Source organism: Myotis yumanensis, unplaced genomic scaffold (assembly GCF_028538775.1).
Source record: "Myotis yumanensis isolate MYYU_CA2020_CCGP unplaced genomic scaffold, mMyoYum1.0.hap1 SCAF_5, whole genome shotgun sequence".
NCBI lineage: Eukaryota > Metazoa > Chordata > Mammalia > Chiroptera > Vespertilionidae > Myotis > Myotis yumanensis.
In genome coordinates, this window is record NW_027223756.1 from 1,017,357 (window position 1) to 1,045,071 (window position 27,715).

The 27,715-nt window shown below is 62.3% G+C and overlaps 1 protein-coding gene across 3 annotated transcripts; it reads right to left on the minus strand.

Moving 5' to 3' along the window:
• Positions 1–27,715, minus strand: SNX8 (sorting nexin 8). Of its 3 annotated transcripts, none has more exons than XM_070414264.1 (12): positions 27,697–27,715; positions 14,564–14,754; positions 12,617–12,734; positions 11,189–11,310; positions 10,781–10,861; positions 9,488–9,648; positions 8,816–8,948; positions 7,211–7,279; positions 4,365–4,511; positions 3,037–3,183; positions 1,458–1,612; positions 1–351 (listed from the first exon to the last, which is right to left on the minus strand). In XM_070414264.1, the coding sequence occupies exons 1-11, from the start codon at positions 27,698–27,700 to the stop codon at positions 1,502–1,504; spliced, it is 1,284 nt and encodes a 427-aa protein (XP_070270365.1). In that variant the 5' UTR covers positions 27,701–27,715; the 3' UTR covers positions 1–351; positions 1,458–1,501. The 3 variants fall into 3 exon arrangements, with proteins under 3 accessions (XP_070270365.1, XP_070270364.1, XP_070270363.1); XM_070414263.1 differs by having other exon boundaries at positions 3,037–3,186; XM_070414262.1 differs by lacking the exon at positions 27,697–27,715 and adding an exon at positions 26,091–26,184 and having other exon boundaries at positions 3,037–3,186.

Genomic DNA, 27,715 nt, shown 5'->3' on the forward strand with positions numbered 1-27,715 from the left:
TTTTATAAATACGTTTAATAACAGTTCATGTTAGTTTCTTGGCGAAAACCTGGGACTGTGGACCGTTTGTAAACAACTCCAGTTTGCTGTGGCAGTCGCGGATTCGGGCGCAAAGTGCTTCCCTCGCCGGGCTGCAGACCCACCCTCAGCGTCAGCGAGTCCCGCACGCCTCGGGCTCTGCGTCTTGGGCCAATGGTGACGAGTGTCTGGTTACTGCTGGTGAGCTGGGCGCAGGGGAGGGAGTGGCAGGGGCCAGGCTGAGCCAGGACAGAGCCCGGCGTGGGCAGCCCCTCTGCAGCCGCGTCGTCAGAGCCTCCCCTCCGGCCGGTCCCGCACGCCACGAGGAAGAGGCTACATCAGACGAGAGACCGAGAGACCCCGAGTCAGGCAGGCGCCCTGGAAGGCAGGCTCCCCACGATCCCGAGGTGCAGCCAGAGCCGCCTCCAGCGCCTGCCCCGCGGGGTCCTGTCTGCTCCTGTTCAGACGGACTCGGCACGAAGCACCACTCCCACCCCAGAGCTGCCGGACGCCACCCCCGGGCCCTGGGAGAGGTGGCTGGGTGACAGGGCAGGAGAGGCTAGGAGGAGGGTTCTAGTCCCCAGAGAAGTGAGGTAGTTTGAAGGGTTAACCACAGCAACAGACCCCTGGGCCACTGCCACCGCCAGGACAGCACCCCCCAGCCACCCTCCTCACTCCTCCACCCCAAGCACCAAAAAAGGGGCATCGACCCCCAAAAAGGACAGGGCAGCTCCCGGCACCAAGCAGACAGCACCGGCCTTCCACTCCCGACCCCAGCACAGCAGTCAGTGACGTGTGCGTGTGCGTGTGCGTGTGCAGGGGGGACCAGGACACTGCCTGCAGGCCAGGCCCAGGCCCGGGCCCCGTGCTGAGGCTTGTCCTCCGGAAACAGTTTGCGCCCAAGGACCCGGGTGCTGCAGCTCAAACGTTCTCGCATGGCCACCCGCCCAGGGCTGCTGGCTGACCACATGGCGTACGGGCTGCAGGGCCGGGCCTGCCCTCTGGGGGGTGTCAGCCTCCTCCCTGCTCAGCTAATGCAGCCCATCATCCCGCTGTTCCTGCACACGGGGTCCCAGCACACTGGGTCCCTGCACACACCCAGGCAACCATCTGCTGGGAGAACACCCTTGCCGCCCTGCCCTCTGGTGTCGGGAGAAAACCACTCCAGGGCATCTTAACTCTTCTCACCCCCAGACTAACAGGCCACAGTGCCGGGGCCGGGACACATGTACATGTGACAACCCAGCAGACGCCTCCTGCCTCAGCTTCAGCGGACACTCAGACCCGGGGTCTGTCCCGGCCCTGCTCCCACGAGGGGAGGGGGGAGCCACGGCACCTGGGTCCCGGCCCCACCAGCTCTGGCCAGCTCGTCTGCGGGCGGTGGCAGCTGGGGGGACGGGGGACAGCTGCCATCTGGACGGAATTAAACAGGGACACACCGTTTGGAAAGAAGTTTTAGTGGGGGCGCCGGGTCCTCTCGGCACTAGTGAGGAGACAGGCCGTCCCGCGGGGACCGAGGCGGGGTCAGGGCGCTGGCGGGTCCCGAGAACAGGCAGTGCAGCTTGGGCTTCAGGTCGTTCCACACCTTACTCATCTGCGGGGAGGGGACAGGGTCAGCCGGTGGCACAGCCCAGCGCACAGCTCTTCACAGGACACCCAGGACAGCCAGCCAGGGGCCGGCGAGGGGGCACATGCCACCACTGGGCTGCCCGCTCCACTCCCTGCGTCACCGCCCATTCCTCACAGACAAAGCCAAAAGGAGGGGTGGCCCAAAACCAGAGGTGCCGGATGGCCAGTCCCTGTCCCCTGCACACAGGACTGAGGGGCACAAGTCTGCTGGTCACGGGGTTTTAGGAAACACCCTGTCATCTCCGGCGCTCTCTCTAACAGCTGACACCGGCACAGCCTCCTCCAGGGGCCACACAAGCGGACGAGACGTAGGAAGAAGGGCCTGCAGCCAGCCCGCCGAGCCCCGCAGCGCCCAGGCTGAGGCAGGGACGCTGAGTGCAGCTGCGCCCAGCACGGCCGCAGGCCAGGTGGCTGCATGTAGCCCAGCCCCCGAGTGCCCGCCGCTGTGCCTCATGCCCTTGTTCAGGCAGGAAATCCGTGCCACAGAGGTACTGGCCACCAAGCCATGAGCGCTCCGTGCAGGGCTGGGATCTGGGTCAGGGCCTTAGCGATCCCGAGCCTCAGACCCCGCACCGAGCCAAGGAGCCGGGGGTGGCCTGGCAGATGCACCTGCTTAGGAAACTGCGCCCCCAGGGCTAACAAGGGGCGTGGAAGGACCCCAGGACAGAAGCAGGGCTGGGGGGCTGCACGGGGCCAGCTCCTAAGGCAGTGGTTCTCAACCTTCCTGATGCCGCAGCCCTTTAATACAGTTCCTCATGCTGTGGTGACCCCCAACCATAAAATTATTTTCGTTGCTACTTCATAACTGTAATGTTGCTACTGTCAGGAATCGTCATGTAAATATCTGATATGCAGGATGTGTTTTCATTGTTACAAATTGAACATAATTAAAGCATAGTGATTAATCACAAAAACAGTATGTAATTATATATGTGTTTTCCGATGGTCTTAGGCGACCCCTGTGAAAGGGTCGTTCGACCGCCAAAGGGGTCGCGACCCACAGGTTGAGAACCGCTGCCCTAGGTCAGTGGGACCAGCAGGTGTGGCCACAGCCTCCACGTCCCAGGGCACCGTGTCTCCCGCCGGCTCAGGAGCCCCACCTGGGGATGGCCGAGCGCTGGGAGGCCCACTTGGGGCCCCTCCTCCCCTCACGCCCGCCTCTCAGTTCTGGGATCTGCACTTGCGGCTCCTGGAGTCCAGGAGGTAGGACTGTTCCCGTCTTGCTCTGCTCCCCTCGCCCTCCCCCCCCCAACCCGGAGTCAGGACGGCCTCACCAGCACCCACTGCCCACAAGGCAGGAGATGTGCCCGCGTCCAGGCCCTGCTCTCCCACTAACGTTCCTAAGAATCTGCAGGGTCAGCTGCCGAGCCGGGCGGCGCGGGAGCCCACCTCCTTGTGGCCCTGGATCTGGGAGCTGACGAAGGCCCCGAGGATGTGGGAGGTGAGGGGCAGGTAGGCGTGCACCAGCTGCGTCTCCTGGTGCAGGCAGAACAGCGCGAAGTGGTTCCGCAGCTCCATCGTCTGGATGGCGTTCTCCTGCTGCAGACAAAGAGCCTCCTCGCTCCGGCCCGGCGGGCGGTCCGCCAGCGCATTGCCTCCCCGGCCTCCCCCCACGACTCCCGCCCGGCCCAGCCAGGCGTCGGAGGTGCCCAGAGCCACCACGGAGGCCCCTAGTGTGGCTCTGGGTCCAGCGGAGGGAGGTCCAGGCCTCTCCTCCCGCCTCCCCCATTCCTGTACAGAGCACCTCCACAATGCCCCCCACGATGCCCCCATGCCGGAGCACCTCCACCATGCCCCCCACGATGCCCCCCGTGCCCATGCACCTCCACGATGCCCCTCACGATGCCCCCATGCCCAAGCACCTCCACGATCCCCCCCACAATGATGCCCCCCGTGCCCATGCACCTCCACGATGCCCCCCACGATGCCCCCATGCCCGAGCACCTCCACGATGCCCCCACGATGCCCTCCGTGCCCGGGCACCTCCACGATGCCCCCCACGATGCCCGCCGTGCCCGGGCACCTCCACGATGCCCCCCGTGCCCGTGCACCTCTACGATGCACCCCACGATGCCCCCCGTGCCCGGGCACCTCCACGATGCCCCCCACAATGCCCCCCGTGCCCGAGCACCTCCACCATGCCCCCCACGATGCCCCCCGTGCCCGAGCACCTCCACGATGCCCCCCACGATGCCCCCCGTGCCCGAGCACCTCCACGATGCCGCCCCCAACGATGCCCCCCGTGCCCGTGCACCTCCAAGCTGTCCCCCACGATGCCCCCGGTGCCCGTGCACCTCCACGATGCCCCCCACGATGCCCCCCGTGCCCGTGCACCTCCACGATGCCCCCCGTGCCCGAGCACCTCCACCATGCCCCCCACGATGCCCCCCGTGCCCGAGCACCTCCACAATGCCCCCCACGATGCCCCCCACGATGCCCCCCGTGCCCGTGCACCTCCACGATGCCCCCCGTGCCCGAGCACCTCCACCATGCCCCCCACGATGCCCCCCGTGCCCGAGCACCTCCACGATGCCCCCCACAATGCCCCCTGCGATGCCCCCCGTGCCCGAGCACCTCCACCATGCCCCCCACGATGCCCCCCGTGCCCGGGCACCTCCACGATGCCCCCCACGATGCCCCCCACGATGCCCCCCGTGCCCAGGCACCTCCACGAAGCCCCCCACGATGCCCCCCACGATGCCCCCGTGCCCGGGCACCTCCACGATGCGCGACTCCAGCTGCTCCACGGACTCGGGCTCGTGGCTGTGCACGGCGGCGCTCATCTGCCGCTTCATGAGGCTGTACTTGTGCAGGGCCCGCTGGTGCTTGTGCAGCACGCCCTTCTCGTGCCGCTCACACAGGTCCTGGGGGGAGCGAGAGCTGGAGCCCGCCCCGCGGGAGGGCGCCCCGCGGGAGGACCCCACGGGGAGGGCGGAGGGCGTGCGGGCTCGGACCCGTCAGTGCGTGACCGTCCTGTGTGAGGGCTCCCCGGGAATGACTTCCTCCTGCCAACAGCTCACGCACCCGCTCACTCACTCCTGAAGGTGCTCGTGGCAGAGCAGCTCGGGTGGGCCCGGGGGGACCACAAACCACCACGTGAAACCGCGTGGACAGCGCAGGGGTGGGCGTCAGGGCCGGACTGGCACGCTGCCCGTCCTGCAGGCAGCAAGGAGGTGCACGGGCCTCGCCCGGGGCCCCACCCGCCTCCCAGCAGAAGTCTGGGGGGACCAGCCACATGGTCACCAGGCTGGGGCTCCCAAGGCCACCTGCCACCAGCCCTCTCGGTGGAGCAGCCCTTTCTGGAACATTCCCACAGCACTGGCCAGCTCCTGAGCTCAGCACAAAGGGCTCTCGGCTTCACAGGTCAGACACCCCGTCAGGAAGGCCCACAGGCAGAATTGCCCGCCCCCCAACAACAGGCAAGCTCCTCTGTGCAGGGCAGCACTCGCCTGCTCACAGAGCCGGGCCATCCCTGCAAGGCACACATGCATGCATTCACATGCACGCACTCACACACACAGAGACGTGAACACACACGCATTCATACACACATCCACACATGCAAACACACTCACACAGAGACATATACACAGACACAGGCATACACACAAACACACATACATTCAAACATACACATGCACAAACACTCACACAGACATACACGCAAACACGCATGCACTCACAGAGACACACATACAGTGCAAACATAGACGTGCACACACTCACACAGAGACATACATACATATACACATACGAACACAGACATGCACACACTCGCACAGAGACATACACACACGAACAGACATGCACATGCACAGAGAAATACATACATATACACATACGAACACAGACATGCACACACTCACACAGAGACACACACAAACACACTCATACACACATTCAAACACAGACATACACATGTACACACTCACACAGAGACACATATGCACACACTCATACACACATTCAAACACAGACATACACATGCACACACTCACACAGAGACACAAACGCACACACTCATACACACATTCAAACACAGACATACACATGCACACACACACAGACACAAACGCACACTCATACACACATTCAAACACAGACATACACATGCACACACTCACACAGAGACACAAACGCACACACTCATACACACATTCAAACACAGACATACACATGCACACACTAACACAGAGACACACACGCACACACTCATACACATTCAAACACAGACATACACATGCACACACTCACACAGAGACACACACGCACACACTCATACACACATTCAAACACAGACATACACATGCACACACTCACGCAGAGACACACACGCACACGCTCATACACACATTCAAACACAGGCATACACATGCACACACTCATGCAGAGACGCACACGCTCATACACACATTCAAACACAGACATACACATGCACACACTCACGCAGAGACACACACGCACACGCTCATACACACATTCAAACACAGGCATACACATGCACACACTCACGCAGAGACACACACGCACACACTCATACACACATTCAAACACAGACATACACATGCACACACTCACGCAGAGACATACGCACACACTCATACACACATTCAAACACAGACATACACATGCACACACTCACACAGAGACACACACGCACACACTCATACACACATTCAAACACAGACATACACATGCACACACTAACACAGAGACACACACGCACACACTCATACACACATTCAAACACAGACATACACATGCACACACTCACACAGAGACACACACGCACACACTCATACACACATTCAAACACAGACATACACACGCACACACTCATACACACATTCAAACACAGACATACACATGCACACACTCACGCAGAGACACACACGCACACACTCATACACACATTCAAACACAGACATACACATGCACACACTCACGCAGACACACACGCACACACTCATACACACATTCAAACACAGACATACACATGCACACACACAGAGACACACACGCACACACTCATACACACATTCAAACACAGACATACACATGCACACACTCACGCAGAGACACACACGCACACACTCATACACACATTCAAACACAGACATACACATGCACACACTCACACACAGACACACACACACTCATACACACATTCAAACACAGACATACACATGCACACACTCACGCAGAGACACACACGCACACGCTCATACACACATTCAAACACATACACATGCACACACTCACGCAGACACAAACGCACACACTCATACACACATTCAAACACAGACATACACATGCACACACTCAGACACACACGCACACACTCATACACACATTCAAACAGACATACACATGCACACACTCACGCAGAGACACACACGCACACACTCATACACACATTCAAACACAGACATACACATGCACACACTCACGCAGAGACACAAACGCACACACTCATACACACATTCAAACACATACACACGCACACACTCACGCAGACACACGCACGTGCACGCGCGAACACGCCGGCGCAGCCGAGGCTCACCTTGTAGGACTGGAGCAGGTCCAGGAAGAGGTTCAGCTTCTCCACCACGGCGTCCTCCTCCTGTTTGCCCTGGGAAACAGGCTGGTTACCTGGCGCCCAGCACAGGGCCCGGGACCTGCCCCCGAGCACGTATTTGCAGGCCCGGCAGGCCCTTCCCGGACCCAGCCAGCCCCCCACAGGCAGGCCCAGCACAAGGCAGAGAAGCCATGGAACCAGCAGTTCTATAAGAACACGCCTCAGCCCGCCCCCCGCCTCCCGCCACCTGCCCACGTGTGCTCACCGTCCAGCACTGCGTGTCCCTCCCGCGCTCCAAAGCCCACATCGCCCACGCGCACCAGGAGAGCCGGGCGCCGCGACACCCTCCCAGCAGCTCCCCGAGGTGGAACACCGGCTCGGGGAAACAAGGTCCCACTACAACATCGAGAGCTCGTGTGGCCGACAGTGGAAAGCTCACCCCACAGCCCACAGGGGGTGCAGCCAGGAGGCAGCCGAGAAGTGAGGAGGGCAAGTCTGCTGGGGGACGAGCAGTGGCCTGGGAGCCAGCACCAACTTGGGGGCCTGGAGTCCCTCGCGTCCCACGCATGCCTGGCCTTAGGGGTTCCAGGCCACTGCAGCCCACACCCACAGCCACGTGCTAATCAGTGAGGTTCCAGGAAAGTACCCAGTGACCACAGAGCCCGGCCCCTCCTGACCGGGAGAGGAGCTGGAACGGAGCAGGGCACTCGGGGCTCCCTCCTGGCCGTGTCATCTGCCAACAGGCCCCTGCGGGCCCCAGACCACACTCGACCCGCACACCGCACCTGCGCCGTTACCAAAGGCACACACCCTGTCCACACACGCATCCACGGGAGTGTCACCTCTCGGCTGGGCGGTTCCTAGGCCTCCCAGCCGGTCTGAGGAGAACAACCAGGATCCATTCTTATGGTTGCGACCACCAGCCCCAGATGCCTCCGCGCTCAGCGAGCGTGAAAAGGGCCGTAGCTGAGTCGGAGAGTCCTAATGGGCGGTGGTCTGACCGGGTTTCGTGTTAGAACTAATTTCACGTCAACGTGAAAACCACCAAGGTCAGCGAGGCTGCGGGAAACGACACCCTTCGTCCGTGAGCTCAGAGCAGAGCCTGGAGCCCGAGGGGCCTGGAGCCAGAGGGGCCTGGAGACGGAGGGGCCTGGAGCCCGAGGGGCCTGGAGCCGGAGGGGCCTGGAGACGGAGGGGCCTGGAGCCCGAGGGGCCTGGAGCCGGAGGGGCCTGGAGCCGGAGGGGCCTGGAGCCCGAGGGGCCTGGAGCCTGAGGGGCCTGGAGCCGGAGGGGCCTGGAGCCCGAGGGGCCTGGAGCCGGAGGGGCCTGGAGCCCGAGGGGCCTGGAGCCCGAGGGGCCTGGAGACGGAGGGCCGCTCCTCGCTCCACGTCAGGGCCGACCTCCGCCCTCTCTAGGCGGGAACAGCCCTGAGGCTGAATCAGAAAAGACGCTAAAACTGACTCAGAGAGGGACTTGCATCCTGTTCCGGGGTTCCGGGGGCCCCCAAGCCCCGAGGCTACCTGGGAAGAGGGAGCCGTGTGGGCCGCGGCCCGGCGCTCTGGAGCGGGTGTGCGGGAGCCCATCGCTCACCTGCTGCGCGGCCTTGTCTGCGAGCACAGCGAACTCCACGGACAGGCCTTTCAGCGCCTGCTTCAGGGACCCCCACGTGCTACTGTTCAGAGCGGCCCAGGAGGGGAGCGGGGTCGTGTCGGACCCTAAAGCGCTGAAGGAAAACGCAACAGGAGACACTCAGGGCCCAGAAGCTGCCGGCAGTCCAAGCCGACACCGGCCTCCGTCCAACACGTCACGGGGTCCCCGCACGTCTCCTGACCGGGACCCTCGCTGCTCAGCAGCCACGGGATGCCTGGGGGCTGGGGGAGGAAGGGCCTCAGCCCAGAACCGCTCTCCCGCTCCTCCCAAGGCCTCTGCGGGGCGCAGGGCGGGCCTGGGAGCCAGTTCCTGTGGAGGGCGGAGTCCGGGAAAGGCCTCTCCTGAGGGCGGCAGCCACAGCCGCCATGTCCTTCCCAAAGTCAAACCAATCTGAGGTCTAATCCTGACAGCAGGGGAACGGCCTACGAGGGCCCGGCAAGCGTCGTGTGTGGAAATCCACCTCTCCTTCTAGGAGTGAGCCCCATGTGCACCCCTCCCCTCCCTGCAGGAGCGGGACAGGTCAGAACAGGGTCTTATGGGAAACGCATAAGCCCAGCACCAAAGCCTAAGGCCCCTCCCACCCCAGGGCCCGCAAGCCTCCGGGCCACCTGCCTCAGTTCCTTCCCGAAGATGAGGAGGTCAGCAGCGTTGTCGATGGCCCTGGTCGCCATCCGCTCGGCCCGGTCGCGGAGCTTGTAGAAGCTGTTGTAGATGCTCCGGATCAGCTCCCGGCTGACCGCGAACTGCGTCTGGATGTCGGCGGGGAGGAAGTCCTGGCGGGAGGAGAGGGGAGCTGTGACCATGAACCGCCACATGTGTACGCCTCTCAGCACAGGAGACCCAGAGGACACGGGCTCCCAAATCCAGGTCGTGTGGGACCAGCACAGGGCCCTGCACCCCAGCGTGGGTAAGAGAAACAAATATCATCACAGACATGGCACACAGCACACGGCACACAGTACACACAGCACACGGCACACAGAGTACACACGGCATACACAGCACACACAGCACACATGGCACACACAGTACCCACAGTACAGACAGCACACGGCACACACAGCACATGGCACACAGTACAGACAGCACACGGCACACACAGCACATGGCACACAGTACAGACAGCACACGGCACACACAGCACACATGGCACACAGTACAGACAGCAGACATGGCACACACAGCACACATGGCACACAGTACAGACAGCACACGGCACACACAGCACACATGGCACACAGTACAGACAACACACGGCACACATGGCACACAGTACAGGCAGCACACGGCACACACAGCACACATGGCACACAGTACAGACAGCACACGGCACACACAGCACACATGGCACACAGTACACACAGCACATGGCACACACAGCTGAACAACCAGCGAGGCCACGACTCCAGCGTCCCCTGAAACTGATGAAACCAGAGGCCCTGCAGAAACACCGGGTACAGCCTTCGACTTGCAGTGGAGGAGAACCGGACGGGCCGTCAGGGGAGGAGGCCTCGCAGCCACGTCCCTCCAGCCTGACGCTGACTGAGGGAGCGAGGGCTCAGCCGTGAAGGAAGGCCTAGGGCGTGCTCACGTGGAGAAGCAGCGGAAGCAGGAAAAGAGCTGCCAACAGCTGCCTTAACCCTTTGGGGAAAGACCCGGTGAACTGACGTTAAACTAAACCAGGCAAAGACCGAGCCCCGGAAAAAGGCTGGCCACCGAGCTCGTGTCCATCCGAGTCACGACGAGCCTGGTGTCCGGCCGCACAGCTCAGACGTCTGACCTCCGAGGTGGCCTTCCGGCCTGGCCCCTCCCGGCACACGGCAGGGGCGGGTCTCTGTCCCCTGCACCCTTCCATGTGGGAGGGATGCCTGGCCACGGGGAGTCGGACCCCAACCAGACGAGTACCTTGGCCCGAGTCGCCAGCTTACAGTTCAGGAACTCGTCTCCCACACACTGAGCCGACTCCTTCAACTTGCTCTGCACGTCCTGGGAAAGGAGAGAGAAACCGCTGACCGCCACGGCCGCCGACAGTCGGAGACCGGCCGTCCAAACACAGCTCAGCCCGCCCGAGGGAAGCGTGCCCCGTCCGCCTGAACATGCGACACGCACTCTCCCGCCGCCTCCGGCCCATGCTCCCCACTGCTCTCCAGCTCAGGTCCCGACCGCACAGAGCGCCTCCGCGCCGCAGGCAGCCCAGCCCCAAGTCACGATGGAGGAGCCTCCAACACCCCCCGCCCGCCGCCCCATCTCAGGGCAGGAAACCCGGGCACAGGGCAAGCGGGCAGCAGACCCCGGCCCAGGGCGGGTACTCACAGGGCCGCTGAAGCAGAGGAACAGCCTGAGGACCTCGTCCTCCGAGAAGGGGGGGTGCCGGGCCACCAGGTTGATGAAGCGCTTCAGCGCCCTCCTCCGCGCCTCGATGAACTCCCTGTCCGCTGCAGGCAGAGCTCGGTCACACGGGTCTGGGCGCCCCCTCGGGCGGGGACCCTGCACTCTCCACGCGGCAGAGCCCCCTCACCACCCCACAAACGCGTGGTCGGGCGGCCGAGGGGAGCCGCGAGCCTGTGCTTCCGACCCGCGTCTGCGCACATGGCAGACACCGCCGTCGCCTCCGACAGGGAAGGGCGTGCCGCACGCAGCGATTCGCCCAGCTCTCCCTCCACCTCGCTGCCCCTCACCCTGGATGGAACCGATTAACGGGCCTCACGGGGCTCAGTACTTCCCTTCAGAAAGCAAAGCCGCCCCCACGCACCTCGAGGTATTTAGTCTGGCCCTAAAGAGAAACCCTGTCTAGAAGGTCATTGCCAAGTTCCTGCGAGCGCCCCTTGGGCAGCAGGAACCCTGCCCAGAGGCCGGGCCGTCCCAGACGCTGAACCAGAACCGCCCAACTGGGCTGTGCCTGCCGCTCCGGGCTCGAGACTCCCACCCCACTCGCCCCCCGCTGACCTGGCGCCTGGGTCTCAGCAGGCACCCCATCCGGGACTCGGCCCCGCAGGCCCTGTGAGCGAATGAGTGTCCTGCGGGCTCCCGCGGGCGGGAGAGTCCCTTCTCTAGACCTGGGACGGCCGGCGGCCAGGAGGGGGACAGTGTACGGACAAGGTTGGTTCAGAAGCTGGAAACTGGAAACTGTATCAAACCTCAGCCTCGTTTCCCACTCGGGGATGTCGTAATTGAGAATCTCAGCGGCCGGCCCTGGGCGTGCGCCCTCTCCAGTGCATTCTGGGTCGGGGACAGGCCGGGGGACCGAGGTCACCAAGACAGGACAGGAGGCAGCCGCCGTCCCCGCACCCACACCCGCACCCGCAGAAACAGGCCAGGCAGGACAGGCGCCTGGGCCTGGCCCCAGGGAAGTGCAGGGGCAGCAATGCCGACGGCCTTTCTATCTCCTCTCAGACGCAGGTCAGATCGGAGGCCCCTGCACTCCCCGCTCCCTGAGAACCACCCACTCACGGCCGTGCGGCTGCTGAGGCCCCGGCTCCGGGAGCAGGCAGAGCAGGCCACTCGGGGCCTCCCGCAGGGGCTCCCGGACGGACGGGCACAGCGGGCCTCCGTCAGTCACCGAGCAGAGGGCCCGCGGAGGCCACGGGTACAGGTGCCGTCCCACTCGTCTGCCCGGCCCGTGAGCAGATTACCGAGGGGCAAGCACTGTGCCAGGGAAGACGGCCCAGAGCGGAGGGTGGACCCAGCACCCGGGGCAGCCCCCTCCTGACACCCCCTCTCCCCCCGCAGGCCCAGCTGTACCTCCCAGCATCCTCTTGGGCGGCAGGGCAGGCACCATGCGGTAGGGGAACTTCTGCAGCAGCAGCGCGTGGAAGACCACGAAGTCGTTGTACCGTCTGTACACGGAGGCCCGGAAGCGCTGCAAGGCCAGGTCCGCCTCAGCCGTGGCACCAGCGGGTCCACCTCCCAGCAGGACCCGCGGAAGTGACACCTCCCTCATGGGCCCGCCCACCCCACCCCACCCCGGCCTCCACCCAAGGCAGACCCCCCTCCCTCGTCTGGTAACGCAGCCGCTACACACTGCGCAGTCCGATGTCACGGAACCACGTCACCTGGGTCCGAGAGAGAACAGCGCGTTCTTTTGTGTTAATCCTCACCCGAGGATATCTTTCATTGATTTTTAGAGAGCGGAAGGGAAGGGGAGAGACGGAGAGAAACACCGATGTGAGAGAGACACATCGATTGGTTGCCTCCTACACGCCCCAGGCCAGGGCCAGGAGCCGCCGCAACTGAGGTACGTGCCCTTGACCGGAATCGAACCCAGGACCTTTCAGTCCGCAGGCTGACACTGTATCCACTGAGCCACACCAGCCAGGGCGAATAGTGCATTCGTTAGTTCACTGGGGGGTGTCCTCAACACACACCTGCAAATAATGCTGAGACAGCAGCTCCGCCCCCCAGCGTCAGACCAGACACGGAATGTGGACTGAGATGGGGCGCACAGCGGGCTGTGGACCTGTGGGCCCAGCGCTGGGGAGGCTGCCGGCTGCAGAGGACAGCGTCCTCATCACCAGGGAAGCCCGACCTGGGTCCAGCATAACCAGAGCTCGCAGGAGAAACGTGTGTGCGCAGCTGTGTCTAAAGTTCAACACGCCCCCTAGTCAGCCTGCGGACTGAAGGGTCCCAGGTTCGATTCCGGTCGAGGGCACATGCCCAGTTTGTGGGCTCGATCCCCAGGAGAGAGCGTGCAGGAGGCAGCTGATCAATTATTCTCTCTCATTGATGTTTCTCTCTCTCTCTCCCTTCCTCTCTGAAATCAATAAAAAAATAAATGAAAATAAAGTTCAACATGCTACACTGATCGCTAATAACAACACTCAGCGGAAAAACCGGTCTGAGGGGGCTACACACCGAGTGATTCCGAGGCTGGGACGCTCTGGAAAAGGCAAAACTGTGAGGGCAGGGACGGTCAGTGGTTGCCAGGGGTAACAGGGATGAGGAGAGGGGTGAGCAGGTGGAGCCCCGGACACCAGGCATTGAAACTGCCCTGCAGGACACGACACGGTCATGGGACACGTCATATGCATTTGCCCAAACCCACAGCACGTCCACCCCGAGGGGCCTGTGGGCCACAGCAGGTGACAGGGCGGGTCAGTGCCGCTCACCGAGGGGAGCCAGTGCCCCACGCGAGGGGGGGACGTGGCCGAGGAGGCCGCGCGTGGGGGCCAGGCCGTGGGAGAGTCCGTACCTCCTGCTTCCCTTTGCTGTGGCCTAAACCCGCCCCAAAGAGAGCGTCTGTAAAAAGCACTGAAAGTGTGGATGGGAAGAAACAAGAAGGTGGGGGTGTCCACTCTACTTGGGATCCCGCCCAAGTACGGGGCGGGGGTACAAGGGGGGCTAGGCCACCAGCAGACAGCGGACGGCCCTGCCGGCGGCTCCACGGTTACAGCGCCGGCCCCTGCACTGAAAAGTCGCAAATTCAATGCCCAGTGAAGGGCACGTACCTGGGTGATAATTCACTCCCCGCCCCCGGTCGGGGTGCGTGTGGGGGGCAACCAGTCAATGCCTCTCTCTCTTCCCCTCTCTCCTCCCTCCCTTCCTCTCTCTGTATAGCAATGGAGAGAGTATCCTCAGGTGAGGACTCACACGCACACACTCTCACACACACACACAAAAGACGCAGGGACTCGCCCCCGGCAAGGCCCTGCCATCCCCGGGCCTTTCCCGGGGGCCCCGCCCGCGGGTTACCTGGCTGGACACCTCGTACTCCACATGCTTGAGGAAGAGGCCCTTCTTCTCGGGGATGAGCTCCACCTGCACGGAGTCGCGGGCCAGCAGCTCCTGCAGCGTGTGCGAGAGCAGCAGCGGGTTGCCCGGCGGCACCTGCATCCGCCTGGGATCCGGGTCCCTGCGCTCGCTGGCCGGGGGCGTGGGCAGGCCTGCGGAGAGAAGGAGACGCTCAGGAGGACCGGCCGCTCAGAAAGCGGGGCTCCCGCCGGCTCTCAGTCCCCGCACGGTCAGGGAGCCCAGCACAGAGCCCCAGGCCAGGCCCCCGCAAACCCCACGCCCACCTGGGTCACACCCGTCATTCACGCGCGAGTGGCACTCAGGCCAGGCCCTGCTCCTGGGCCCGCCTGCATGCAGACCAGCAAACACACCCACATTCCAGGTCCCGTTTCAACGTGGGAGGAAGGGAGGTGACAGGACGGGTGCGCCAGAGGCTCCAACAAGAGCCGGCCACGTGCTTGTCTGCGCGTCCGTTTCTACCACACGCACCTCCTTCCCCTGTGAAACTCATTCACATGTAAGACCCCGCGTGTGCATAGGGCTCGGTCCCGATCCTGCAAATCAGAGAACCAAGCCCCAGCGTCCGCGCCTCGCCGAGGAGGGCGCACGCCCCGCCACAGCGGGCAGCCGGGACCCGGCAAAGGCACGCAGGACATCACGCAGGCAGCCCGGTCCCCGTACAGAGTCCCAGAGAGAAGATCCTCTCCGTGAGGGTCTAAGTCCAGGGCCGCGGGGAAGGTCTTTTCCAGGAAGCACAGCAAAGCGAGGGTCTTTCTTCTCCCAGTTCCTCACGGAGCGGCCGGCCCGCCTGCTGTGGCTGACCCCTCACAGCCTCAGCCGGACGCGGGCAGAGCCAATGCCGCCTCCCTGCCAGCTGCGGAGCTGCTCAGCGTGTGAGGAGGTAAAGCGCAGCCGCCTTTCACGGCCGCAGCTTAAGAGAGAAAAGCAGCCAGGCCTCGCCGTTCCTGGGGGCCCCCAGGGGCCCGGGGAAACCACGGACACTCAGCAGCGAGAGCTCTGAGGCCTGAGTGCCCAGGGCAGCCTCGGGGCGGCGTCCGTCCGGGACTGAGAAGCCCACGCGGGGGGCCTGGCCCTCCCAGCTGCACCTGCGTCTCCCTCTTCACGCCTGTGCTGTGGCCTCCTACCAAGGACCCCACGTCGCAGCAGAGGAGCACGTGTGCAACTTGTTAAAACATGTGTCCACATGCACACACGTGTGGGCACGTGTGTGCAGGAGGAATGTGTGCATGTATCTGAGCGTGCATTAGGGGTGTGCATGTGTGTGTGTTGAGTGCGTATGTTTATGAATGCATGTGTATATAAGCATGCACAAGTCGGTGCATACAAATGTGCATACATGTGTGTGCGTGTGTGGGGTGTGGCTATGTATATGAGTGTGTGTGTGTATGAGCATGTATATGTCTGTGAGTGTGTGCGTGTGTGTGCGTGAGTGTGTGCATGTGTGTGTGTGCGTGGGGGGTGGCTATGTATATGAGTGTGTGTATATAAGCATGTATATGTCTGTGAGTGTGTGCATGTGTGTGTGTGCATGGGGGTGTGGCTATGTATATGAGTGTGTGTATATAAGCATGTATATGTCTGTGAGTGTGTGCATATGTGTGTGTGCATGTGTGTGCGTGTGTGGGGTGTGGCTATGTATATGAGTGTGTGTGTATATGAGCATGTATATGTCTGTGAGTGTGTGTACGTGTATGCGTGTGAGTGTACGTGTGTGTGTGTGCGTGTGCATGCGTGTGCGTGCAGTCCTGCTCCGCCAAGGCGGCCATTGGCAGGCGTCATGGTGAGACGTCGGTGCACAGAGCTGCCGGCCCTCTCACACTCATCGGACCCGCGGCAGTCCCCACCAGGTCTGCACCGCACGGTCCGGCTCCAGGCCCGTCAGCAGTGACATCTGAGCCCTGCTCATCAGAGTCCAAAGGGCCAGGAAACACGCAGGTCTGCCCAGTGAGCCGTGCCGTCACGCATGCCCTCGCTTTATCCAAGCCAAAGCCAACCTCACTCAGCAAATGCTGACGGGGCAGAGGTCACAGGCGGGGGGCGGGGGAGGGGGGGAGTGGCCGTTCTGCCCAGCGGGCACAGGCCGGCCACTCACAGGCAGCCCTGCCCCACGTGGAGGGCGGCACTGAGCACTGGGGTCCCCTAACTCGTGGCCAGGCACTCCCTGGGCGCTCCCCGCTGGCAGAGCCCCCGTGTGAGGAAGGGTCGCCTGGCGCCACAGGCAGCAGGGAGGAAGGTCCTGCCCCGTCCGGAGGCCGGGACGTGTCTCTGAAACCAAACGTGTCTTCCTTCTCTTTCATTTTTTTTTAATTGATGTCAGAGGGGAAGGGAGAGGGAGAGGGAGAGAAACATCAAAGATGAGAGAGAATCATGGACCGGCTGCCTCCTGCACGCCCCACACTGGGGATTGAGCCAGCAACCCGGGCAGGAGCCCTGACCGGGAATCGAACCCTGACCTCCTGGTTCTTACATAGGTCGACGCTCAACCCTGAGCCACGCCGGCCGGGCAAGAATCGGAAATTCTAACAAGTTCCCCGGTGAGGCTGCTGGTCAGGGGCACACTGAGTCGCTGCCACAGGGCGAGCCGAGGGAGGGGATCTGATGCCCCAAACCTAACGGGGCGGGCGCTCGGGCAGCTGCCGCGGGCACTCACTCCCGGTGGGGATGACGGTGACGCGCGACGGCCCCACCATTCAGCCAGCATTCTCTAACCCGGACAACGCCCCGCGGGGACAACACGAAGGGGCCAGCACTGTCCTCCGCTCACGTGAACCAACGTCCCTCCAGGCTCACGAGACCGGTTCCTCCTCCGATTAAAACGTCTCCAAGCGACTCTGTTGTTCTCAATTGACACGACACACTGTTCTCAGGAAGTGGAAGCAGAAGTTTCCTCGGCCTTATCTCGGCCTCGGCCTCAGAATCGAGGGCTCAGCAGATGGGGGGGCGGTCAAGACACCCCGACGCCGCACGGCGGGAAGCACAGCGGGAAGCAGCCGTCCCTCCTGGGGGCGGCTCTCCCTGAAAAGTCACCGCCCCCGCCAATCCTTGCACTACCCTTAACCCCGGGCTCAAGTAACAGAAGCTTCCCATGGCCTCCCCTTGCCGCTGACTTATTTCTCTTGTGACCACTCACTGTGCTAACGTTACCGTTTCCTGGGACTCGGGCCGCCATCTGTGTCCGCCGCGCGCCTGGGCCGCAGCAGATGCGCTTTCAACACCCAGCGTGTCTGCACGACCACGTTTCTTCCCACTTTTCCCGCAGCAGCAAGCCCGCCCAGCGAGCCACGCAAACGGCCGGGCGAGCAGCGTTGCTCCCAGCGGGCCTTGCTTCCAATATCCTTCTAATCCAGTTACATTTCAGAGACGAGAAAAAGCTTTTCCATCTCCCCCACGGTGTGTTTGCCCTGAAACCCGGTAAGGATAAACCACCGCTCACGGTCCCGCGGGCCTTCCCTGGTGTCAGCTGAGAACTTCGGCCCCCGACACAGTGCAAACAGCACTGGGCCAGCGAAGTGTTCACGGGCCGGTGAGCCCGCCATGCTCTCACCACGGGCTCCGCCGGTCACCGGGAGAACTGAGCGCAGCGCCAAACGCCGCTGACACCGGAGCCACTGCCGACCAAGCGCCGTGGCGCCCAGAACCTTCCCGGGGCTTCAGCCAGCACCCTCTAAGCAGGGCAGGGCCTTCTTCTGCCAACGGCCATCGGGTATTTGTAACGTCACTCGCTTCATACGCTTCACTTCGTAAAGATGGATGTTGCTATGAAAAAGCTCCTAGACCAGCCGTGGGCAAACTATGGCCCGCGGGCCAGATCCGGCCCGTTTGAAATGAATAAAACTAAAAAAAAAAAAAAGACCGTACCCTTTTATGTAATGATGTTTACTTTGAACTTATATTAGTTCACACAGACACTCCATCCATGCTTTTGTTCCGGCCTCCGGTCCAGTTTAAGAACCCATTGTGGCCCCCGAGTCAAAAAGTTTGCCCACCCCTGGCCTAGACTGACTGAGTCTCGAGTCCGCCTGCGGGTGCCTTGGCAGGGCCAGACCAAAGGATTTCTCGGGCCATACATAGCCCGCGGGCGGACGTTCCCCACCCCCACCCCTGCCAGCCCTGCAGCACTCCCAGCAGCTACAGTGACCCCATTTCACAGACATGAAGCCGGAGCCCCACTGGTCACAGAGACGGTGGATTGGTTGTCCTGGGACCTGTGACACGTGTGACCACACAAACACTCACACGCACATTCATACACACTCACACTCATATACACACACACTCATGCACACTCACGCACTCATGCACACTCACACTCATATACACACACACTCATGCACACTCACGCACTCATGCACACTCACACTCATATACACACACACTCATGCACACTCACGCACTCGCACACACACACTCGCACACACATATACATTTTCAAGTTGAGAGTGGCTGTTCCTCCCTGAGGGAGAGGCAAGGGCCCAGACCACAAAGGGGAAAAAAATCACTGGTTTGTTGCTTCAGACGTCAGAAAACTAAGTCAAAGCCGACACCGTCACCTGCCAGGTGATCCCTGACCCACCTGGAGCGCGGGTTCCCGGGGTCTCCCTGCATCGTTAGCTGGGGAGGCAGTGACTTCCTGCAAAGTTTAGGGGAGACTACTTTGGCTAATTTGGGGGATCTTGGAATAACTCACACCGTAGGAGTTCAAAGTTCAAAACAAAAAAAACTCCTTGTCTCTAAGTTCAACCGTTTTGGTTTTCCTTCTTTCTTAAACCTCATCCTGGGTCTGGCTGTTCAGTCTGAAAGTGGCTCGGGTTTTCTAGAATCTTCTGACATGAAATGGAAATATTCCAAATTCCCCGACCGGACCCTGTGGATCCCAGGCAGCGCTCATGCGGACCCCGGGCTCCACCCACATCCGGGCTCCTGCCCGAGCCCCAGTCACCCCACAGAGCCCATTTACCCACCATTCGCTGATGCACGCAGGGACCCCGGAGGGAGGACGGGACCCCTGCCTTCCAGCCGCCCGCCGAGTCCACACCCGGAATGCAGTTCGCCAACCGGAAAGCATCGCCTGGGGAGCCGGCGTGGGCAGACTGGGAACGGGCAAACGTCCAGCGAGACCCCTGTGTCGCCAGCGGTTCCCGCCACAGCACCGGCGCTGATCTGGAGCCTCGCTCTCTGTGCAAAGAAGGCTCCCCTGCCCGGCCCACATGGCTCAGGGGTTGAGCGTCAACCCATGAACCAGGAGGTGTCTGGTTTGATTCCTGGTCAGGGCACAGGCCCGGGTTTCGGGCTCCATCCTCAGTGTGGGAGGCAGCCAATCGATGTTGCTCTCTCTCCATCCTCCTCCCTTCCTCTAAAAAAATAAAATAAAAAATAAAATCGACAAAAGATATTGAAAAAGAAAGAGGAGAAGGCTCGCCTCTCCCCTGGGATGTGCCCAGAGCTCCTGACTCCCTGCGGGAAGCCAGAGCCCTGCCAGCTGCGCACGGACTCAGCAGCGGCCTCACCTGGACGCCAGCATGGGCGGGTCCCGGCTCCCGGCTGCCCTGCGCACTGTCTGCAGGCGCGGCACAGGGTTGATCCCCAAACTCTGCTGCAACGGCTCCTCCGCCAAGCTCCTCCCGCAGCCACGCAGGGTCACGTGTCTCTCCTGTCCCGTGTCACTGTTCACACGCTCTCCCTTCCAGAGAAGAACGGCGCCTCCCAGGGCCCTGGGTTTCCGTGAGACGGGGCGCCCACCATCTGTAAGGGAAGCCGCCGGGCGGGGGGCAGTCCGCCGGGAGCGGGGTCAGCGGATGCTAAGGGAGGCACAGAGGCAGCCACGTGGACTGCGCCAGGAGCGGACATCCACCCGGTCCTAACTGCAGCCCGAGGCCCGGGCTGGACCCCAGCTCCACCTTTACCAGCTGTGTGGTCCCGGGCAAGGGACGGGCCTGCTGCATGCCTCGGTTTCCCCATCTGTAACATAAGGGTGACGGGACTGCTCCAGCCACAGGACCACTGGAGGAGCAGGGCTCTGCACACAGGTCCCACGCAGGTGTCAGGGAGGCGTGGCTACCGGCCCGGCCACGCTGCCACCGTTCTCTGCACAGCTCGCCCTCCACGGGCCTCTCCTCCCGAGGAGCCCGCCCATCACACAGTCCACCTCGGAGAAGCGTGTCCACGCCCCACGACACAGCTCAACCTTCACTTCTGCAGGGATGTCCGCGAGCCTCCCACGTCACTGCGGCCCCAGGAGCTGGAGGCGCGGGGCACACACTGTCACACTGACCTTCCTGGATTCCCGCGAGCTGAGACGCAGCTCGCTCCGCCCTCGTGCACGGCACCGCAGTGAGTGGCCAGTTCGGGGACAGCCGACCCGCTGCAGCGCGGCCGGAATTTCTCCGGAGTCGGGAGGTGCAATTACGTCCCAAGGTAAGTGCTCAGTCAGGAGCCGCCTGACCCTCCGCCACCGCACAGGCCTCTGCTCCGAGCAGCAGGTGAGGCTCCCAGACACCCCTCCTGCTGCCACACAGACGCCGGGCCCCGGAAGCAGCTGGACGCACCGGCGCCCTGGGCGGACCAACAGCTCAGACAGACCTCAGGCGGGGCGGGGCGACCTGCTGACTAACGCAGGACTCTGCCAGGAGGGATGAGAGACAATACGCCCTCTCCCCACTGCTAACTGGAGAGTGAAACAGGGAACCCAAACCTCCTGCAAAACGATCCTCATGCCCGGCCCGCGTGGCTCCGTGGTTGAGCGTCAACCCATGAACCAGGAGGTCACGGTTCGATTCCCGTCAGGGCACAGGCCCGGGTTGTGGGCATGGTCCCCACCGTAGGGCAGGCAGGAGGCAGCCGGCCAGTGATTCTCTCTCTCTCCCTCCCTTCCATCCGAGATCAATAAAACCCTATGCTTGTCCCTATCTGGGCCAGGCTGTGCTGTTGGCGAGCCCTCCGACTGTGCCAGGGCCTCAGGTTCTCCCCAGCAGCGTCAGCTGTGAAACCAACAAACGGATCTTAGCCCTGACATTTCCACAAAGCACGCCGGCCCGAGTCTGGCTGGGATGTCTCGCTAATTCATGCAAAGGCCCCAAACACTACAGCCTCCGAGGGGAGGGGGGTGATCACCACACGCCTGGGGTCGGCCCCAGCGGCGCTCCGAGCCTCTCACCACAGTGGCCACAGCAGGTCCCGCCTCTGGCCCCCGGCGAGCACGCGGCAAACAGCCCTCCTGGGAGGCGTTTTCTCAGGAAGGGAAGATGAACACCCAGACAGAATTCCCCCGGCGGAGCACATCTCTTTCTTGCTAACCACAGACTCTGCCAAAATCTGTTCTACATAATCGTGCGTCCGTTACTTCCTCTTTCTCCGAATGGACACGTTTTACCTTGCAAATCGTGTGTGTGTGTGAGTGAGAGAGACAGCGTGTAAAGATCACGACACAAACTTCAAGAACATCCACAGAACCACATGAAAAGGCGATACCATCCTAAAAAAGGCCCTGACAAAGACGCCAGTCTGCTCACACGTCGGCGCCCTTTCTGTGCAGCAGGTACTCTAGGCCTGGGCCTGGGAGAGGAACCGGCTCCTTCCGGAGGAGCCGGGATGGGAGCGTGTGGGAGGCAGGGAGGGACCGCCGAGCGCAGGCAGAGCTGTGAGGTCCGAGTTCATCGCAGGCCAGTGCGACGTCTTCAGAGCAACTCAGTGGACTCAACAAATGTATGAGGCAGGAGCAGGCGAGGGCGGCGGCATGGAGGCATGGAAATCGCCCAGCAGGGCAGGCGGCAGCGGGCGGCGGCGGGCGGTGAGGGTGACCGGCAGAGCTCTGGCCTGACCCCACAGGCCATCAGGAGGCAGCCGGTTCTGCAAAGACAAACGGCTCGGGGAGCTTCCTGGTGGAATGAATGGAATGCCGCGGGATGCGCTGCTCCTGTTCCCAAGACCGGGCTGGGGCGCGCAGGGCGCGGTGTGGCCCGTGCAAGTTTCTGTCGCGTGCGGTGCCATTGGACAGGACAAGCACGCGCATCACGTCTTCTCTGCCATTCTTACTCTGTCACAGTCGCTGAGTTTATGGCTTCAGAGAGGCCCCGGGACAAGCACTCCTCCCGCACCGGCCGGGAACAGAACGTTCTGGTCAGTCAGCTACTTCGGTAGCTAGAGCTTCAATAAACTCACAGAGGGCTTACGTCCAAGTACGGGAAGAACTGCTACACAAACCCGTAAAGGAGAAAGGCATTCCCGTGAGAAAACAGGCAAAAGATAGGAACAGGCAGTCCAGAACCATCCACGGTGAAATTACTACAAGAAACTAAACTTCAAGGAACTAATGAATAGTCAAGGAAACGCCAATCAAAACAAAAATGAAACACTTTCTTCACTTTTCTAAGTCTGAAGGGAGTTTGAAAGACAGGATTTCGTGTTGACGAGCTTGTGGGAAAGGATGCGTTTAATCCACGGCTAATACTGTATAAACTGGCCATGGCCAACCAGCGGGTAATTGGTTAGTATCAGCTAAAACAAAGAGTGTGCAGCCCGGCCGGTGTGGCTCGGTGGTTGAGCGTTGACCTATGAACCAGGAGGTCATGGTTCGATTCCTGGGCAGGGCACATGCCCGGGTCGCAGGCTCGATCCCCAGTGAGGGGCATGCAGGAGGCAGCCGATCCATCATTCTCTCTCATCATTGATGTTTCTCTCTCTCCCCCTCTCCCTTCCCTCTCTGAAATCAATAAAAATGTGTATTTGAAAAAGTGTGCAAACCCTACAACCCTGCAATCTGCTCTTCGAGTATCTCAATAGTTGGCAGAATAATGGATCCCAAGACGCCCCCGTGCTCACCCCCAGAACCTGGGGCTGTTAGGTTACAGGGTAAAGGGCCCAGTGCAACCCCAGGGGCCGTCACATGGAACAGGGGAAGGACAGGCAGAACCAGAGATGACACATGGGAATGCTGTGGCCACAGCCACAGGGGAAAGGGCACCGACCACAAGCAATGCCGAGGCCTCGGGAGCTGCAAAAGGCCGGGAAACGGGTCCCCCAGGGCCTCCGGGCGGAACGCAGCTGGGCCGCACTGGGGTTTAGCCCAGGAAAACCTACTTTCAACTACCGACCACCAGACTGTGAGGTGATGGATGCATGTGGCTTAAGCCGCTGAAGGTGAGGTAACCTGTTACCGCGGCCGCAGGAAACTAATACGCTCCCCGGGGGGGGGGGGGCACGGGCAGCGGGCGGGGAGGCATGTGTCTTCTGAGCCCACAGACATAAAAAGGACACAAACGGGACTGGCAGGGCCCCCCAAACTGAGAGCGACGGCCTCCTCCAGGAAAGAGAGGGGGACTGCGTGGGGGCGAGACTTCAACCTGAACTGTAACGGTCTTTCTTTCAAAGAAAATGTGTTTGTGCATGTAGTTCACACTTCAGTGTTAAATTCTTAGGAGGGAGTTACCACTCACGGGTTAAACGTATGATAGGAAATGCTGAAAACCACAGGGAACACAGTCATTTTGTCTTCCCTGACAATCCCAAGGGTACTTGAGAGATGCAGACCTCACGGTCCCCACAATTAACGCTGACGATGGCGCTGGCCCCGCGGACACCACACCGGAGAAGCGGAAATTCGCTGCGTATCCGTGAACCACAACTCCCGCTTCTTCAACCGTGAAAACCAGCCTCTCCTAAAGTGCAAGACGCACGTCATCCCTGGACCAAGTTGACTCTCAAAGGCTGAGGTTCTCACACTCCAGTCCCCCAGCCTCGGCCCCGCCCCACGACAGGCCCCTGAACCGTGCCCAAGCGGGCACTGGCCTCTGGCTTGGTTTTCCGAGTGTGCAAAGGTTTGCCCACCACTTCCCCTGCCTCACAGGACGGGGGACGGCTTGGGATGGAAGGAAGTGACGGGCCATGTCCTCGGTCCGTGGATCCCCTCTGAGACTCTCCCTGCTGCGGGAAAGCCGCCCTGTCCCCACCGGGAGCCGCCTAACGAAACCACCACCTCAAGGCAGGCCAGCTGCCTGGGAAGTCCCAGGAAGTCACAGGAGGGCAGTGGGGCCATAAATGACACCGTCAGGGCAGCCGTGGGTGAGCCCTGCATGAAGCACCCAGTGCAGTCAGTCCCCACACCCGCAAGGACACCCTGAGGCCACCACACGCAGGGCCTCTGGGCTGCGTTACCCCTCGGGGAGGGGGCATTCCCACCCAATCACCGCTTCCCGGTGTGACCGGCCAGGGTCCCGGCTGGGCTCAATGGTGTGACGTCATGAACACAGTGTTTTTTTTCTAATTGGCAGCGGGGCTATCACATGCTTCCCCTCCCAGAGCTCCAAGCGGAGGAGAAAGGCCAGGGGGCGGGGGAGAGGGGGCGGCTGTCCAGAAGGACTCACCCAGGGCTTCCCATCTCTTGGGCCAGCCCAGGGCAATGCCCAGCCCAGCGCAATGCCCAGCCCAGCACAATGCCCAGCCCAGGGCAATGCCCAGCCCAGCACAATGCCCAGCCCAGGGCAATGCCCAGCCCAGCGCAATGCGCAGCCCAGCGCAATGCCCAGCCCAGGGCAATGCCCAGCCCAGCGCAATGCCCAGCCCAGCGCAATGCCCAGCCCAGGGCAATGCCCCCTCAACACCCCGGCAGCTTCAGCCTCCCTTTCCCCCTAATGAACACACTAGAGCAGTGGTTCTCAACCTTCCTAATGCTGCGACCCTTTCATACAGTTCCTCATGCTGTGGTGACCCCCAATTTCATTGTTACAAATTGAACATCATTAAAGCATAGTGATTCATCACAAAAACAATATGTAATTATATATGTGTTTTCCGATGGTCTTAGGCGACCCCTGTGAAAGGGTCGTTCGACCCCCAAAGGGGTGGCGACCCACAGGTTGAGAACCGCTGCTCTAGAGCCTCCAGAACTCAGGGTCACCTCGTCAGGCCCCCCAGGCGGAGTCCCCCAACTGTGTGCCCCTCTGCCAAGAAGAAACAGCAAGTCACACCGACACCCACCTGCTTGTCCCCTCCAGTGAGGGGAGGGAGGGGGCGTTAAACAGGGCAGCCTGGGCAAGCCACGCCGCCCGCATGCTTCTCGGTGTCCACGCCCATCCACTCCGAAGCGCACTTACGGGCAATGGGACGGCTTACGGAGGAGAGCGCCCACGTCCCGAGCGACCAGGGTACTGGCCGCGACCCGCAGGTCCAGGCGCGGTGCCCACGCCGCGCGCGGGCAGGGCGGCACCGCAGAAGCGTGGGGCGGGCAGACCCGCTGCCCCGGGGTCCGGACAGCCCCCGGGAAGACGCGGGCAGGAGTGCGCGGCGAGGTGCCAACCTGGGCCGGTGCTCGGGCCCCAGGACCCGCGGCCGCAGACCGGACGCCCGGGGCCACGCGCGCCCTGGAGCGGGCGAACCGACCCGGCGGGGCGCCCGGGAGGGAAGGGAGCCGAGGGCCGCGGGGTCCCCGGGGTCGCGGGCCCAGGTGCGCCGCCAGCCCGCCCGACCGCTTTACCTGCCGCGGGTAGATCTGCCTCCTCGTCCGCCTCCACCTCAGCGGCTGCCGTGACTGCCGCCGCGGGCAGCGGGTCCATCGCACCGCCAGTCATGTGAGCGCGCGCCACGTGACTTCCTCCGCGCCCGCCCTCCGCGCCCGGCCCGGCCCGGACTCGCCCCGCCCACTCCCGGCTCGCCCCGCCCATTTCCCCCATCTGCTCCCTGACTGGCCTGGCCCCGCCCAATCCTCGCCAGCTTTCAGGCTGGTCCCGCCCGTGCCACGCTTTCGCCACGCCCACTCCCCGCCTCCGCCCGCCAACTCCCGGACTGGCCCCGCCCACACCACTCCTCGCCACCCCCACGCCTGGGCCCCTCGGCCCCGCCCCGGCCACGCGGCCCTGGGCAGGACCGGCGCGCGCTCAGGGCCCTCGCTCCCGCCCTCCTGCGAGGATCGCTCCTCCCCGCGGGTTCTCCGCGGCGCTGCTTCCCGCCCGCCCCCACTCAGCACCCACCCACCCACCCACTCACCCCACTCATCACACGCTCAGCCCCTTGTCAGCTCCCTCGCCATTTCCTTATTCGCCTACCCACGCGCGCACCTGTCGCGCCCTCGCTCGCTCCTCCACCCACGCGCACTCCGTCCTGCTCGCTCATTCACCCTCATCCATTCATGCGCTCACCCGCTCATTCAGGCGCTCACTCTCCACCCACCGCTCACTCCAGTCTCCTGGCTGCCGCCTGGAGGGCTGGCAACCTGTGCTGGGTGCTCAGGCTACGGAGACGCACCAGGTGCCTTCCGGGTGTTGAGGACGGACAGAGGGACGGGGGACCGGAGTGGAAGAAGGGCTCTGGCTGTTCCCTAACGGGGCTGCGGTTCCCCTGGCCCTGAGGGTGAGGGAGCCCCGATGGGGTGGAGCCTGAGCTGGTCCTGGAGGGACAGGATGAAGGAAGGAGGGGAGCAAAGGCTCCGAGGCATCAAAGAGCTGCAAAGCTGTGGACCTAGAGCTAAGGCGCTCGGGGGGGGTGGGGGGGGGGGGGGGGGGGGGGGCACCAGTCATCACCTGGACCCTCCAATACTGATGCCAACGCCAGGGGAGTTCTAGCAATCAAGAGCCCGGACGCCGGCCTGGGCCCTAGGATGGGTCCCCAAGAAGGGAGTCCCTCGCTCTCGCTCTCGCTCCTGGGCCCTGCGCACTCACAGGCCCCACACCTAGGACACTGGTCCCAGCGCACTAGGATATCCGAGTGAGCTGGCGCCTCCGCACGCCATAACCCGGGGACGCTGCCCCTCCTCCGGACGGACAGAGAGCAGCTCCCCCAAGTCGCCGGGGACACTGCGGGTCCTGCGACCACCTCATCTCAAGCTGCTTCCTCCCCGGGCCTCCCCCACCCGGGGCTTCCTTTCCGCTGCAGATCCCTCAAACCACAGGATCAGCACTTTCCCCACTCCACACCGGGCTCCCCTCCCCAGACACACACACACACACACACACACACACACACACACAACTTCCTGGTATTTGCTACAGATCCCTGTCCACAGTGGATTATACAGGTCCTCTATTAAATGTTTAAAAGCTCATTGCACTTTGAAGACTGTAAAGCATTATACGAGTATAAATTACACATTATTCAGGGACAGCA